The 17867-nt window shown below is 36.6% G+C and overlaps 1 protein-coding gene across 1 annotated transcript; it reads left to right on the top strand.

The window, feature by feature from the left end:
- Positions 1–791: 791 nt before the first annotated feature.
- Positions 792–6962, top strand: LOC145479012 (uncharacterized). Its single transcript, XM_081457248.1, has one exon. The coding sequence runs from the start codon at positions 792–794 to the stop codon at positions 1710–1712; it is 921 nt and encodes a 306-aa protein (XP_081313374.1). The 3' UTR covers positions 1713–6962.
- The last annotated feature ends 10905 nt before the right edge of the window (positions 6963–17867 follow it).

Genomic DNA, 17867 nt, shown 5'->3' with positions numbered 1-17867 from the left:
ATAGCAGCACGTTTCGCTTAACATTTCCTGATAAAAACGATTGTAACATTTGACCAGCCAATCAGCTCCGCGGCTTACTGGCAGGCATATAACATAACGGAATTTAAATTATGCAATCAATACGTCTGGTGTTAAATAAAGTATTTGTTTGACCAGACAGGTTGATTTCATCTTGGAGTTATTGAGCCCAACCACACTAGAGTGTTATGAAATGCTACAGCTTCGTTTTGTGTAAGCTTAAGACGTGACTAAGACTCGAGTAAGACTGAACATCGTTGTTGCATGCTAGTCGTGCCCCAATTTACGAATACCAATAAGGTGGACATTGACATGAGATTTGTCAACCTGATAGCCGGTGAAGTACGATTTCAAGATAATAACAGTTACGAACATTTATCGTGTTGGCTACAAAATGACAACAAATCTCATATCACTCAAACTGACTTGTCATTCTTTTGAAGCTTTTGGAGTGAAATTAATTCTTTTGTGATGCCCTGCTCAATAAATTGACGTCTATACGTGTTAATTACATGCGATATTTTCTTAAGAAGTAAACATTATTGTCTTTTTGTGGCGTTGCCAACGTAGAACAGAAAGTGAAAATTGCTTGCAGTGTTACAACACGGACCAAACAGCCACGAAATGAGCGTTCATATCGATTCATAACTGGATTTCAATTATCGAGTGACTGCGTAAAGGTCACTACACATAAACAGCGCTTACCTGCTGCTATTTACAAATTCAGGCAGTATTTAACAACGTGTTGTAAATCATCATCAAGCGATTCCAATATGGCAACAGAGGGAATGGTAACTTCTTTGCCCTTTGTAAAGCAAGAGGACAATTACAAAGTTAGTGACTTCTTATCTAAGGACAGACCAACAGAAAGTAAGACTTACCTCGAGAAAAGTTTGATGTGGGAAGTTGCGGACGGCATCGAGTGGGTCGAACCAGAGATAATTAATGTGAAAAGTGCAGATCATAGGAAAGTTGCTCTTCCCGACACATCTACAGCAACCAAAACCAGGCGGCCTAAAGATCAGAGTCACGGCAAAGATGACATGAAACTTCCAAGGAATGCAAGTAAATCTCTAGAATTAAACACTGCTTCTTTAGATCATCCTTATCGCAATCAGGCAAATCAACTCACGACGACCGAACTGCCAAGAATGCCGCTTATACGACAGCGAGCAAGATCCTTTACCGAACCCGGCATGCCGTCTTCTCTTGAGGACACCGATACTCCTCAAGGTAAACTGTTTCGCCAAAACCTCAGCTTAATTTATCGTCAAAAGAAAGAAATAGGAAAGCTAGAGTATGACAACGTGGCATCAAGACAGACATTACAAGCAGCCCATGATCTGATTGGAAATCTTAAGGAAAAGATTGAAAAAAGAAATAGATACATCAGGGAGAGAAATAAAAAAGAAGGAGACATCGCTCGTGTAGTGGAGACTTTAAGAAGAGAAAGGGACGAAAAGCTCATAGAATATAAGCTGATAATGAAAAAAATGAACGAAGCTCTCGCTTTAAAAGACAAAACCTTGGAGAATACAGAAGAGGAAAGGACACAAGTCGAGACTCTTTACCAAAAGCAATTAAAGGAAAATACCGATCTGATGAAAAAAATAGAAGCCAGAGAAAAACAGATAAAACAATTGAAAGAAAAGACGGAAAAAGCAAAGAGGTGGAAAGATGATGTCCGAAGCTAAGTCCACTAGTAAGCCTTGTCAAGTGGTGCCACGTTTTAATTGTAGATTTTCCTTTTGCTTCGATTACATGATGTCAATGATCACATATGTAAACTGTATTTTGAAGGTGCTTTCAGCTTCTTCCTTGTACCTCAACTCCTCACAAGCAAAACTAAAGGCGGTTTATTTATAGCACTGCACCTAAATCATAAATGACTTTTAAATATTCAATATGTATATTAAGGGATTAAGGCTTAACATACACCTTCATTTCACCAAAACAACTTAAAAGATTATAGGATTAGTGGTTTAACATACACTTTCATTTCATCAAAACAACTTAAAAGATTATAGGATTAGTGGTTATCAAGATCTCTTGTGGTTTTCATTGATTGGCAAAAGTTTTACGTTCGTTGCTATCATTTTGATCACTTTTCGACAGAATGATCGATAGCCTGGGCGAGTCTTGACGCGCTAGTGTTTATGGTACAGCTCGGATCCTTATTGAGGCCCTATGTGCCATTGGGCATTCCCGGATTGAGTGATTGGGCTTGGGCTTTGATAACTGGAGGAATACCAGTTATTACAGATCAGAAACATTTCGGAGAGTTAATATAGAATATGTGTATTGCCTGCAAATAGAATTTTTGTATTTTCTCTCCTTGAATTTCTGTTACAATAACATTGAGTTACACTGGTTATTGGGGAGGAGCCAATGATGGTTATGTCAACCCCCTCCAATTACTACAGATCAGAAACATTTCGGAGAGTTAACATGACATAAAATATTGCCGACAAATAAAATTTTTCTATCTCCTCTCCTTGTATTCTTGTTTCAATCATATTGAGTTGCACTGGCTCATGAGGAGGAGTCAACAATGGTTATGTCAACCCCCTTCCATGTTGTGTGCAGGTAACATGTTCAAGCAAACCATGTGCTTGCCATTCCCCCGATTTATCTACGGTGACAAAAAGAGTCTTGCAAAAAATAACACGAGACCAGAAATTTTCGTATCCGCACTTCTAAGGAGCCACATCACGGTTTGCCCATCTTGAAAAGTTTACTCTAAATCATTCAAGTACGTCGTTCGTAACCGTGTTAATCTTCTCCATCCTTAACCATCCTTGTTCCTCTATAGATTATTATCTCTTTGGCTTTTCTCCATCTCAGAAAAATTCTATTTTCAGGTTTCCTTCAATTTAAAGATAACGTGGCCAAAATAAATCAAAATCTCGAGACTGAGCTCCTTTAAGATCTCAACACGAAAATACTTCTATGCCAAAACCGGGTCATTGATGGCAATCACGTCTCATGATGTATCACTTAGCCCGTATGTATGTATGTATGTAGGTAGAATGTTTGTATTGCCGGACATATGACGCTATCATATTCGGAAATAATATATAGATTTAGCCAAGCCTAAAAGCGGAGCTCCTGGGCAGCTTTGTTCTAAACCCGATTAAGCTAATCCAGGATAAGCGATAATTTTGATTTGAGTTTTGTAACTTAGCGGTAAGGTTTTCTGTTTATATTTCTGACCTTCTGTTTTGATTTTGAATAATCTCAAGCCCTGCCCCTAAAGCAGTGAAAAACACTTGTATAGACGGTAAATTTATACTTTGGTTAACTTTTAATCCTGGGTTAGCGTTAACCCAATTTCCGAACAACCCAGGCCTAATTACAACAAATTAACTTGATATGAGACCGCAATCCAATCGAAAACATGTACTTGGCCAGCGGTCAACTTAAGAAACCACATGACCTCGATGAGCCATAAACCTGAGCCCGCTATATGGTCACATGATACTGGTCGGCGGATACCTTGTTTTGACAGGTGCTCATTGACCATAACATGGATGTCAAATATCAAAGACGTACGCTGTAAACCAAGACTTCGTATTAGCTGGAGTATGCGCGACGTCGTCGTCGTAGTTAGGCGCACGCGCCCGCGATCCATGCCGCTAGCCTTGTTGACAATGAAAAAAGAGTTGCATGGATCTCTCTTTCTATGCATGCATATGGTTCTGTTACTATAGTTATGGTGCTAAGCTTGGCGGCTCTTCGGGCCAACGGAGCTCCGCTAATATAGCCGCCATCTCAAAGTCCAACATCTCAGGTCTAAGAACGTTGTTCCTAGTTCCTTGCTAGTTTTTGTCTTTACATCAGCAGAGTCTACAATCGCCTGAAACTTTATCTCTCGATATTAGAATCCCATCTCTTTCACGGGTTAAAAAGAGGGTGATGTCAAACAACAGTCATGTAAGTCTAATATGACCGCCATCTTGAAAGGAAGTGCAACTTTTCTGGTCTAATAAGTTTTTATGTAGTACCTTGGTAGTTTTTGTGTCGATATCACGAAAAAAAAAATTCCACGTAAAACTTCGTCTCTCGATGGTGGGATCCCATCTCTTCAACGGGTTGAAAAGAGGATGAAGTACAAACAGCAACCGATGTTTCACATCATCCTTTTTTCCATGTTGATCTAATATGGCCGTCTTCATGAAACGAAGCCCAACATCTCAGGTCTAATAACGTTTTTCTTAGTATTTTGGTAGTTTTTTCTTTACATCAAGACAGTCTACTGTCGCCTGAAACTTCATCTCTCAATATTAGAATCCCATCTCTTTAAGGGGTGAAAAGAGGATGAAGTTCAAAGAACGGACATGTTTGCGTAATATGGCCGCAATCTTGAAATTTTTGTGGTCTAATAACATTTTATGTAGTTAGCTTGGGATTTTTTTTGAGGATAGATCATTTCTGGATTTAGCCAAGTCTAAAAGCAGAGCTCCTGGGTCGGGTTGTTTAAAGTCTGATTAAGCTAACACAGGATAAGCGAGAATTTTGATTTGAGTTTTGCAAGGTTGATGAGTTTTTGTGAGGTTTTCTGTTTATGTTGTTTGGCCTTCTGTTTTGAGTTTGAATGATCTCAAACCACAAACCAAGCCCATGACTCAAAAGCAGTGAAAAACAGTTGTATCCAAGAAAAAATTATACTTCGGTTAACTTTTAATCCTGGGTTAGCGTTAACCCCCTTCCGAAAAGCCTGACCCTCAGCGACGCCCAAATAAACCTGACATCAGCCCGCGATCCTATCGATAGTCAGTACTTGATCAGCGGTCAATAAAAAAAAAACATGACCCCGATGAGTTCCTAACCTGAGCCTGCGATATGGTCACCTGATACTGGTCAGTGGATAGCTTGCTTTAACATAACAGGTGTCAATAGCTGGTTTTCACATGACGTCACTAAAATTCAAACTACAAAACTATTGATTTTCCTGAGATTTTCCTTCAAGATGTATAAGAGCAGCTGAAAAGTAGAATTCATACAAATTTTCGCTCCGAATGGGTTCTTGGTTTTGTGATACATTACGCCTGAATTTCTAAGCTTTTGCGTGACGCAGCATTTACATGACGACCTAGAGAGCTGTCATGATGGTTAAAAAAGTGACTTATTTCGGGGAATTTGGTTATCTGAACAGTTCATGTCTTAGAAAAAGTATTATTTTAATGTTTTAGAGTTCCTCGAGGGATAAATTCACGCTTTTGTAGCAAAACTCAGTGACAGATGTTTCTGTTGGTTTCCGGCCGTCATGTTGGTGCCCATACGGATGGGCACCAGCATGGCGTCTCCATACAAATCTCTATAAATTTTGGTAAAAATTTCTCCGCATATCTTGCATAAGAAAAATTGCTGTGACCAGAATCTTGGCGAAAGTCTTTGCATATTTACTCTCTTTCATTTCCCAGATTCTGTTTTGATTTTTATTTTGATCTATTTTAAATGGCGTGACACTGAAAACCAGCAATTGACCATAACATGGATGTCCAATATCAAAGACATATGCTGTAAACCAAGACTGCATGACTTGGTATTAGCTAGATGGCCACCCGTGTTGTGTGACGTCGTCGTTTAGCACACGCGCCCGCGATCCATGCCGCTAACCAGGTTGACCATGAAAAAAGAGTTACATGGGTTTCTATTTCTATGCATGCATGTGGTTATCTTGTCTCCAAAGGTTTTAAAAGCCTGGTTTACACTGCGACATAAGCATAATCACAAGCATAAACATAAGCATGACGAACGTTCACACTTAACTTGTTGCATAAGCACAAGGAAAGTGACATACGCAAGCGCAATGAGCTCCAGAATGAAGCCGCGAAAGTATGGGACGAGCCACGTTTCAAAATGGCTTCACGTTTTCACCGCTTGTGTAACTTCATCGGTGCCTCCGCCAGATTCTTTTTCACCCTCGATTTTCTTCTTATCACGGCTGTATTTATTTCTGAGATTTCTGAAGAGTGTGGGAGAGGGCAATTTACTGATGTTAAAACTTGCATTTCAAATGACCCTGGCAAGAACACACCTGAATAATATTCACTTACCAGTGCTAACACCAACCGCTTCTGCAACATCTTTCGGGCAAAGCTTTTTTCGTTTGTTTCCTTGAAATCATCTGAGGATTCATCGTAGAGGCAGGGATAATTGCGAACAGTACTCTCAGACGCCATTTTGGACCTTGGAGTAGCACTGGACGCTATTAACTTGAATATCTGCTGGCATCAAACACAGATGCTCCTTGGGATTTTGCTTATGCTCACGTTAAACCCGGTTTACAAACTTACTTTAGCGACGTAAGCATAAGCGTAAGAAAATGGAAAACATCCCTGTTTCTTATGCTTATGGTTATGTCACTCCCGGTTTACACTGCTTATGCTTATGCGTGTGCTTATGCTTATGTTCATGCTTGTACTTATGCTTATGTCACAGTATGAGCCAGGCTTTAGTTTCATTAGATATATCGCCCTCTCAGATATTATGTCCTTTCGACAGGGTTTGCTTTTTTTAACTGAGCACATCTGAATTTCAAAGCTTTAAAAATTGCATTAAAATTAAACCCGATAAGGCTGTCGCGTAGGTCAAAAGATGACTAATCCTTTAAATTTTTGCTAACTTAACAGTCCTTGGATTAACTGAAGTATTAATTTCAATGAAGGGGCTAGAGCAATAGCGTTTCGTTTTAATAGCAAAACAGATGTTTTTGTTACATTACGGCCGCCATGCTGGTGCCCTCCGAGAGACACCAACTTCTCGTCTCCGTGCAAAGCTCTTTAAATTTACTTTTAGCCATAGCCCCCTGGGGATGCTGGGGCCGGGAGCTCCATAAAGCCCCGTGCATACGTATCCGAATATTTTTGAATCCGCAACTTTTTCTTTCCGGATACGGCTTACGTCCACACGCATCCGGCGAATTCCACAGCGAATCCGGATATTTTTAATCGGCTCTCCAGAGTGGAAAAAATCAGGAGTGCTCAACTGGAAAAATTTTAAAACTGACTTGTTGTTGCTCGAAAGTATTAATGGACATCCAATAAGAGATAAATAGTTAATAATTAACAACCGTGGGAAAATAATATCCGCTCCGCACTGCCAGCTAGTAGAAGATAGCTAAATGAAGTTGCCAGCCAGGAACCGTTTGGGGGATGCTTTTTCCTAGCCAGCACAACTTAAGAAACGCTGGTTTTCCCAGCAATTTTTACATTACTTTTTGCGCCAGCCAGGAAAAGTATAAATAACTTTTTAAATTCAATTTTAATTTAATTAATTGAGTTAATTAAATTAAAATTCCGTTGACTCAGTTATAATTAATCAATTAATTAATTATAATTAATTAATTAATCAATTATGACTAAATTAACTAGTGAACATGAAAAAACAAAAATTTTACTTACCTCAAAAAGGAAACACTACAATTATCATTGAATGGCAGTAAGATTAGGACAGTTCTCCATCCATGCAATAATTCATCTAGCGGTAATTTATAGCCCTCCGCAAAACAATTGTCGCTGAATGTATCATAATTGAACTGTGTCCAAGGCCACAAAGACTACAAGAACTCATTGCTCCATTCAGCTGTTAATGAAAAATGCAAAGTAGATTGCATTTTTTCTTCCAAATGTATACAGGCTTCAATGGAGATGTAGCATGCATAAAAAAAGTAAAATCCAATAGAATTAGATGTTTGTTGTAAAAAAATCTATAGAAACCATTTATTTTGCCATAAAATGAGCAATACCTAGAAAATGAAAACTTACGATAAATTAATTGCTTAACTGCCACTGCTGTTTAGGGTTGTCAGCGTTTTTAGGAAACCAATACCGCAACGGACCCAGGTTCAGACTGCCTTAGTTACCTTTTGAAACTGGTAGATAATTTCAAATGTACTATAGTGGATTTTATGCTCGGATCTGTTCAATACTTAGAGTTAGCTCTACCAATTTACAAATTGTAATTGAATTTTTCCTCTCAGTCCATAATGGGAGGAACAAGGGCTGGAAATGAACCTTGAGCTCACACATTCCAGTTTTTAAACTGCTCTGGTGTACCTGCCCCCTTCAAACTTAACGACATAACTTTTTGACAGCCCCGAGTATATCTTTAAGTATTGGTGGTACTTATGAGAAATCGTACCTGTTCCTCAGAATCTATAATCCAGACTGTATTAATAACCCCTTGCTAGCTACAAATAGAAAAACTCAACATTGAGAAAAACCAGCAGACATTTTGAACTAGTTTTCATTCTCGGGCCAGAGCAATATTAATAGTTCATTCGTTTGCAAATTTTGAAAGAATTGTGAGAAAACAAAACTGCTCTGGTGCACCTGCCCCTTCAACCATAGTCCCAACTACAAGTGAATATACGAAAGACCGTATATCTTCTTATAATCCCAACTGCAGCTCCGAGTCAAGTGTTGGCGGCACTTGTGAGAAATCGTACCCAGAATCTATAATCCAAAACATCCTAATCCTCGTTAGCAGATGCACTAAAGAAAGTGCATTCTTGCCCAAACAGCGTCCCTCTAGGAAGCTACAACATCATCTAACGATCTATTTTTCTAACTGACCATATGCAAAAATGGCTACCAATGCCTTCTGTTGTCTGGTCACGTTTCTTATAACGTGATCACACTAAAAAAGCAAATGGAACAAAATACTAAAAACGCTTTGACGTTTTTTGGTTTAAAGGTTACAAAGTAGTGACTTATTTAACGGATTATAAGGGAATAAAACGACTCTGGCCTACATAGCCTCGTTTTCACTTTTTTGATAACGTATATGTAATTGTGATCTCCAATTAGAGAAGAAGATAGCCTTAAAACTCGACACAGTGATTTATTTTGTCCTAATCTTCAAGGTAAATAGTTTTAATTCCTTTAGGGAAGTGTTTCTTCTAGGCGACATACATTTAGGCTGCTATTTTTGCATTGGATCTTTTCTACTGGAGGCTTTCGAGTTTCTGACAGAAAACTGAATCTTGCTACTGATTAATTATATCTGATTTAAACGCTACTAATTATTTAATATGCTTTACTAAACAAAACGTTTGCCAGGAAGGCACTATCTTGACCTCGAAGCCTGTAAACTGCATAATTCCAGTTTCCATTTGCATAACACTTCTTCTAACTGCTTATGTCAAATGCTCAACAACCATCACCACGTCCGACGCTAGCATTTCTACCAGAAATTAGTAATATGCAGCTGACCATATGCCTACTTATTTTCGTGAAACTGAGCTGTTAAAAAGAGCTTTCCTTAGAATCTTTTCGCAGTCCTTAACGTTATTATATGAGGTGAATTACCTACCTGAATTACAGTGTTGACGCAAAATGGTCTCACAGTCAACTCTCTCTTTCAACTTGTGTAAAAAGGAAAGGAACAACATTTAGCATGCGCGCGTTGATCTTTATCTTGAAAAATGGTATTGACTTTTTTGACCTTCAAAAGGAAAAATTGACAGTTTTGTACCTTTATCTTTGAAATTGCCTAATAAAACTAAAAAAAAACACTCTTTCCTTCATAAAAAAACTCGTGTCTAACTGTTAAAAAAACACCTCTATATGGACGCGAGTCCCTTTTTTTCCCTTTTCAAATTGCAGGAAAGCCTATATCATACCTGAAATGCAATTTGTTCAGCAAAACACCAACAAAGTACTCCACGTTCCACTCTAGAACCTGCGGAGAAACTTACATCATGTGAGCACAATAAAATACAATCGCGAAGAACAGTCGTAAATAATAACACTTCACGTAAATGGGTATAATTGTTTAAAATAACCTATATGTAACTGCACTTCTTCTAAGTAAAACCTTTGTAAACCCTTCAATGATTAGGAAACTTTCATAAATTAAAAAACACTCATACAGTTGAATAACAAACTACGATGTTCAAGGAACCTTCAGGAGAACCAAAGAGTTTTGAAGCATTTCTCTTAGTATAGGTAGTGAATTTCTTTTTTTTTCTGCAGTTTTCGAAAACCTTGTTACAGCATTGATCTAGTTAAATAAACTGTAGGAGTTTTGGAATCCCTTGCGAGATCACAAACACTTCTCTAATATAAGTTAAGATGTTCAAAAGAAGTTTTGGAATCCCTTGCGAGATCACAAACACTTTTCTAAAGTAAGTTAAGATGTTACGAAGTTTTGGAATCCCTTGCGAGACCACAAACACTTCTCTAAAATAAGTTAAGATGTTCAGAAGAAGATTAGGAATCCCTTGCGAGATCACAAACACTTCTCTAAAATAAGTTAAGATGTTCAGAAGAAGATTAGGAATCCCTTGCGAGATCACAAACACTTTTCTAAAGTAAGTTAAGATGTTACGAAGTTTTGGAATCCCTTGCGAGATCACAAACACTTCTCTAAAATAAGTTAAGATGTTCAGAAGAAGTTTTGGAATCCCTTGCGAGATCACAAACACTTTTCTAAAATAAGTTAAGATGTTACGAAGTTTTGGAATCCCTTGCAAGATCACAAACACTTCTCTAGAGTAAGTTAAGATGTTTAGAAGAAGTTTTGGAATCCCTTGCGAGATCACAAACACTTTTCTAAAGTAAGTAAAGATGTTACTAAGTCTTGGAATCCCTTGCGAGGTCACAAACACTTTTCTAAAATAAGTTAAGATGTTACAAAGTTTTGGAATCCCTTGCGAGATCAAACACTTCTCTAGAGTAAGTTAAGATGTTTAGAAGAAGTTTTGGAATCCCTTGCGAGATCACAAACACTTTTCTAAAGTAAGTTAAGATGTTACTAAGTCTTCGAATCCCTTGCGAGGTCACAAACACTTCTCTAAAATAAGTTAAGATGCTCAGAAGAAGATTACGAATCTCTTGCGAGATCACAAACACTTTTCTAAAGTAAGTTAAGATGTTACGAAGTTTTAGAATCCCTTGCGAGATCACAAACACTTCTCTAAAATAAGTTAAGATGCTTAGAAGAAGTTTTGGAATCCCTTGCGAGATCACAAACACTTTTCTAAAGTAAGCTAAGATGTTACAAAGTTTTGGAATCCCTTGAGAGATCACAAACACTTCTCTAAAATAAGTTAAGATGTTTAGAAGAAGTTTTGGAATCCCTTGCGAGATCACAAACACTTTTCTAAAGTAAGTAAAGATGTTACGAAGTTTTCGAATCCCTTGCGAGATCACAAACACTTCTCTAAAATAAGTTAAGATGTTTAGAAGAAGTTTTGGAATCCCTTGCGAGATCACAAACACTTTTCTAAAGTAAGTAAAGATGTTACGAAGTTTTGGAATCCCTTGCGAGATCACAAACACTTCTCTAAAATAAGTTAAGATGTTTAGAAGAAGTTTTGGACTCCCTTGCGAGATCACAAACACTTCTCTAAAATAAGTTAAGATGTTTAGAAGAAGTTTTGGAATCCCTTGCGAGATCACAAACACGTTTCTAAAGTAAGTAAAGATGTTACGAAGTTTTGGAATCCCTTGCGAGATCACAAACACTTCTCTAAAATAAGTTAAGATGTTTAGAAGAAGTTTTGGAATCCCTTGCGAGATCACAAACACGTTTCTAAAGTAAGTTAAGATGTTACGAAGTTTTGGAATCCCTTGCGAGATCACAAACACTTCTCTAAAATAAGTTAAGATGTTTAGAAGAAGTTTTGAAATCCCTTGCGAGATCACAAACACGTTTCTAAAGTAAGTAAAGATGTTACGAAGTTTTGGAATCCCTTGCGAGATCACAAACACTTCTCTAAAATAAGTTAAGATGTTTAGAAGAAGTTTTGGAATCCCTTGCGAGATCACAAACACTTTTCTAAAGTAAGTAAAGATGTTACGAAGTTTTGGAATCCCTTGCGAGATCACAAACACTTCTCTAAAATAAGTTAAGATGTTTAGAAGAAGTTTTGGACTCCCTTGCGAGATCACAAACACTTCTCTAAAATAAGTTAAGATGTTTAGAAGAAGTTTTGGAATCCCTTGCGAGATCACAAACACGTTTCTAAAGTAAGTAAAGATGTTACGAAGTTTTCGAATCCCTTGCGAGATCACAAACACTTCTCTAAAATAAGTTAAGATGTTTAGAAGAAGTTTTGGAATCCCTTGCGAGATCACAAACACGTTTCTAAAGTAAGTTAAGATGTTACGAAGTTTTGGAATCCCTTGCGAGATCACAAACACTTCTCTAAAATAAGTTAAGATGTTTAGAAGAAGTTTTGAAATCCCTTGCGAGATCACAAACACGTTTCTAAAGTAAGTAAAGATGTTACGAAGTTTTGGAATCCCTTGCGAGATCACAAACATTTCTCTAAAATAAGTTAAGATGTTTAGAAGAAGTTTTGGAATCCCTTGCGACATCACAAACACGTTTCTAAAGTAAGTTAAGATGTTACGAAGGTTTGGAATCCCTTGCGAGATCACAAACACCTCTCTAAAATAAGTTAAGATGTTTAGAAGAAGTTTTGGAATCCCTTGCGAAATCACAAACACTTTTCTAAAGTAAGTTAAGATGTTACGAAGTTTTGGAATCCCTTGCGAGATCACAAACACTTCTCTAAAATAAGTTAAGATGTTTTAGAAGTTTTGGAATCCCTTGCGAGATCACAAACACTTTTCTAAAGTAAGTTAAGATGTTACGAAGTTTTGGAATCCCTTGCGAGATCACAAACACTTCTCTAAAATAAGTTAAGATGTTTAGAAGAAGTTTTGAAATCCCTTGCGAGATCACAAACACTTTTCTAAAGTAAGTTAAGATGTTACCAAGTTTTGGAATCCCTTGCGAGATCACAAACACTTCTCTAAAATAAGTTAAGATGTTTAGAAGAAGTTTTGGAATCCCATGCGAGATCACAAACACTTCTCTAAAATAAGTTAAGATGTTTCGAAGAAGTTTTGGAATCCCTTGTGAGATCACAAACACTTCTCTAAAATAAGTTAAGATGTTTAGAAGAAGTTTTGGAATCCCTTGCAAGATCACAAACACTTCTCTAAAATAAGTTAAGATGTTTAGAAGAAGTTTTGGAATCCCTTGCGAGATCACAAACACTTTTCTAAAGTAAGTAAAGATGTTACGAAGTTTTGGAATCCCTTGCGAGATCACAAACACTTCTCTAAAATAAGTTAAGATGTTTAGAAGAAGTTTTGGAATCCCTTGCGAGATCACAAACACGTTTCTAAAGTAAGTTAAGATGTTACGAAGTTTTGGAATCCCTTGCGAGATCACAAACACTTCTCTAAAATAAGTTAAGATGTTTAGAAGAAGTTTTGAAATCCCTTGCGAGATCACAAACACGTTTCTAAAGTAAGTTAAGATGTTACGAAGTTTTGGAATCCCTTGCGAGATCACAAACACTTCTCTAAAATAAGTTAAGATGTTTAGAAGAAGTTTTGGAATCCCTTGCGAGATCACAAACACGTTTCTAAAGTAAGTTAAGATGTTACGAAGTTTTGGAATCCCTTGCGAGATCACAAACACTTCTCTAAAATAAGTTAAGATGTTTAGAAGAAGTTTTGGAATCCCTTGCGAGATCACAAACACGTTTCTAAAGTAAGTTAAGATGTTACGAAGTTTTGGAATCCCTTGCGAGATCACAAACACTTCTCTAAAATAAGTTAAGATGTTTAGAAGAAGTTTTGAAATCCCTTGCGAGATCACAACCACGTTTCTAAAGTAAGTTAAGATGTTACGAAGTTTTGGAATCCCTTGCGAGATCACAAACACTTCTCTAAAATAAGTTAAGATGTTTAGAAGAAGTTTTGGAATCCCTTGCGAGATCACAAACACGTTTCTAAAGTAAGTTAAGATGTTACGAAGTTTTGGAATCCCTTGCGAGATCACAAACACTTCTCTAAAATAAGTTAAGATGTTTAGAAGAAGTTTTGGAATCCCTTGCGAGATCACAAACACGTTTCTAAAGTAAGTTAAGATGTTACGAAGTTTTGGAATCCCTTGCGAGATCACAAACACTTCTCTAAAATAAGTTAAGATGTTTAGAAGAAGTTTTGAAATCCCTTGCGAGATCACAAACACGTTTCTAAAGTAAGTTAAGATGTTACGAAGTTTTGGAATCCCTTGCGAGATCACAAACACTTCTCTAAAATAAGTTAAGATGTTTAGAAGAAGTTTTGGAATCCCTTGCGAGATCACAAACACGTTTCTAAAGTAAGTTAAGATGTTACGAAGTTTTGGAATCCCTTGCGAGATCACAAACACTTCTCTAAAATAAGTTAAGATGTTTAGAAGAAGTTTTGGAATCCCTTGCGAGATCACAAACACGTTTCTAAAGTAAGTTAAGATGTTACGAAGTTTTGGAATCCCTTGCGAGATCACAAACACTTCTCTAAAATAAGTTAAGATGTTTAGAAGAAGTTTTGAAATCCCTTCCGAGATCACAAACACGTTTCTAAAGTAAGTTAAGATGTTACGAAGTTTTGGAATCCCTTGCGAGATCACAAACACTTCTCTAAAATAAGTTAAGATGTTTAGAAGAAGTTTTGGAATCCCTTGCGAGATCACAAACACGTTTCTAAAGTAAGTTAAGATGTTACGAAGGTTTGGAATCCCTTGCGAGATCACAAACACCTATCTAAAATAAGTTAAGATGTTTAGAAGAAGTTTTGGAATCCCTTGCGAGATCACAAACACTTTTCTAAAGTAAGTTAAGATGTTACGAAGTTTTAGAATCCCTTGCGAGATCACAAACACTTCTCTAAAATAAGTTAAGATGCTCAGAAGAAGATTAAGAATCTCTTGCGAGATCACAAACACTTTTCTAAAGTAAGTTAAGATGTTACGAAGTTTTAGAATCCCTTGCGAGATCACAAACACTTCTCTAAAATAAGTTAAGATGTTCAGAAGAAGTTTTGGAATCCCTTGCGAGATCACAAACACTTTTCTAAAATAAGTTAAGATGTTACGAAGTTTTGGAATCCCTTGCAAGATCACAAACACTTCTCTAGAGTAAGTTAAGATGTTTAGAAGAAGTTTTGGAATCCCTTGCGAGATCACAAACACTTTTCTAAAGTAAGTAAAGATGTTACTAAGTCTTGGAATCCCTTGCGAGGTCACAAACACTTTTCTAAAATAAGTTAAGATGTTACAAAGTTTTGGAATCCCTTGCGAGATCACAAACACTTCTCTAGAGTAAGTTAAGATGTTTAGAAGAAGTTTTGGAATCCCTTGCGAGATCACAAACACTTTTCTAAAGTAAGTTAAGATGTTACTAAGTCTTGGAATCCCTTGCGAGGTCACAAACACTTCTCTAAAATAAGTTAAGATGCTCAGAAGAAGATTAAGAATCTCTTGCGAGATCACAAACACTTTTCTAAAGTAAGTTAAGATGTTACGAAGTTTTAGAATCCCTTGCGAGATCACAAACACTTCTCTAAAATAAGTTAAGATGTTTAGAAGAAGTTTTGGAATCCCTTGCAAGATCACAAACACTTCTCTAAAATAAGTTAAGATGTTTAGAAGAAGTTTTGGAATCCCTTGCGAGATCACAAACACTTTTCTAAAGTAAGTAAAGATGTTACGAAGTTTTGGAATCCCTTGCGAGATCACAAACACTTCTCTAAAATAAGTTAAGATGTTTAGAAGAAGTTTTGGAATCCCTTGCGAGATCACAAACACGTTTCTAAAGTAAGTTAAGATGTTACGAAGTTTTGGAATCCCTTGCGAGATCACAAACACTTCTCTAAAATAAGTTAAGATGTTTAGAAGAAGTTTTGGACTCCCTTGCGAGATCACAAACACTTCTCTAAAATAAGTTAAGATGTTTAGAAGAAGTTTTGGAATCCCTTGCGAGATCACAAACACGTTTCTAAAGTAAGTAAAGATGTTACGAAGTTTTGGAATCCCTTGCGAGATCACAAACACTTCTCTAAAATAAGTTAAGATGTTTAGAAGAAGTTTTGGAATCCCTTGCGAGATCACAAACACGTTTCTAAAGTAAGTTAAGATGTTACGAAGTTTTGGAATCCCTTGCGAGATCACAAACACTTCTCTAAAATAAGTTAAGATGTTTAGAAGAAGTTTTGAAATCCCTTGCGAGATCACAAACACGTTTCTAAAGTAAGTAAAGATGTTACGAAGTTTTGGAATCCCTTGCGAGATCACAAACGCTTCTCTAAAATAAGTTAAGATGTTTAGAAGAAGTTTTGGAATCCCTTGCGAGATCACAAACACGTTTCTAAAGTAAGTTAAGATGTTACGAAGTTTTGGAATCCCTTGCGAGATCACAAACACCTCTCTAAAATAAGTTAAGATGTTTAGAAGAAGTTTTGGAATCCCTTGCGAAATCACAAACACTTTTCTAAAGTAAGTTAAGATGTTACGAAGTTTTGGAATCCCTTGCGAGATCACAAACACTTCTCTAAAATAAGTTAAGATGTTTTAGAAGTTTTGGAATCCCTTGCGAGATCACAAACACTTTTCTAAAGTAAGTTAAGATGTTACGAAGTTTTGGAATCCCTTGCGAGATCACAAACACTTCTCTAAAATAAGTTAAGATGTTTAGAAGAAGTTTTGGAATCCCATGCGAGATCACAAACACTTCTCTAAAATAAGTTAAGATGTTTAGAAGAAGTTTTGGAATCCCTTGTGAGATCACAAACACTTCTCTAAAATAAGTTAAGATGTTTAGAAGAAGTTTTGGAATCCCTTGCAAGATCACAAACACTTCTCTAAAATAAGTTAAGATGTTTAGAAGAAGTTTTGGAATCCCTTGCGAGATCACAAACACTTTTCTAAAGTAAGTAAAGATGTTACGAAGTTTTGGAATCCCTTGCGAGATCACAAACACTTCTCTAAAATAAGTTAAGATGTTTAGAAGAAGTTTTGGAATCCCTTGCGAGATCACAAACACGTTTCTAAAGTAAGTTAAGATGTTACGAAGTTTTGGAATCCCTTGCGAGATCACAAACACTTCTCTAAAATAAGTTAAGATGTTTAGAAGAAGTTTTGAAATCCCTTGCGAGATCACAAACACGTTTCTAAAGTAAGTTAAGATGTTACGAAGTTTTGGAATCCCTTGCGAGATCACAAACACTTCTCTAAAATAAGTTAAGATGTTTAGAAGAAGTTTTGGAATCCCTTGCGAGATCACAAACACGTTTCTAAAGTAAGTTAAGATGTTACGAAGGTTTGGAATCCCTTGCGAGATCACAAACACCTATCTAAAATAAGTTAAGATGTTTAGAAGAAGTTTTGGAATCCCTTGCGAGATCACAAACACTTTTCTAAAGTAAGTTAAGATGTTACGAAGTTTTGGAATCCCTTGCGAGATCACAAACACTTCTCTAAAATAAGTTAAGATGTTTAGAAGAAGTTTTGGAATCCCTTGCGAGATCACAAACACGTTTCTAAAGTAAGTTAAGATGTTACGAAGGTTTGGAATCCCTTGCGAGATCACAAACACCTATCTAAAATAAGTTAAGATGTTTAGAAGAAGTTTTGGAATCCCTTGCGAGATCACAAACACTTTTCTAAAGTAAGTTAAGATGTTACGAAGTTTTGGAATCCCTTGCGAGATCACAAACACTTCTCTAAAATAAGTTAAGATGTTTACAAGAAGTTTTGAAATTCCTTGCGAGATCACAAACACTTTTCTAAAGTAAGTTAAGATGTTACGAAGGTTTGGAATCCCTTGCGAGATCACAAACACTTCTCTAAAATAAGTTAAGATGTTTAGAAGAAGTTTTGGAATCCCATGCGAGATCACAAACACTTCTCTAAAATAAGTTAAGATGTTTAGAAGAAGTTTTGGAATCCCTTGTGAGATCACAAACACTTCTCTAAAATAAGTTAAGATGTTTAGAAGAAGTTTTGGAATCCCTTGCAAGATCACAAACACTTCTCTAAAATAAGTTAAGATGTTTAGA

This window comes from Orbicella franksi, chromosome 2 (assembly GCF_964199315.1).
Source record: "Orbicella franksi chromosome 2, jaOrbFran1.1, whole genome shotgun sequence".
Classification (NCBI taxonomy): domain Eukaryota; kingdom Metazoa; phylum Cnidaria; class Anthozoa; order Scleractinia; family Merulinidae; genus Orbicella; species Orbicella franksi.
Note: the sequence above shows the minus strand (reverse complement) of the source record. Positions and strands in the feature narration are given on the sequence as shown.

Coding starts and splice junctions, on each gene's coding strand:
- LOC145479012 (XM_081457248.1), top strand. CDS start 792: ATGGCAACAGAGGGAATGGTAACTTCTTTGCCCTTTGTAAAGCAAGAG.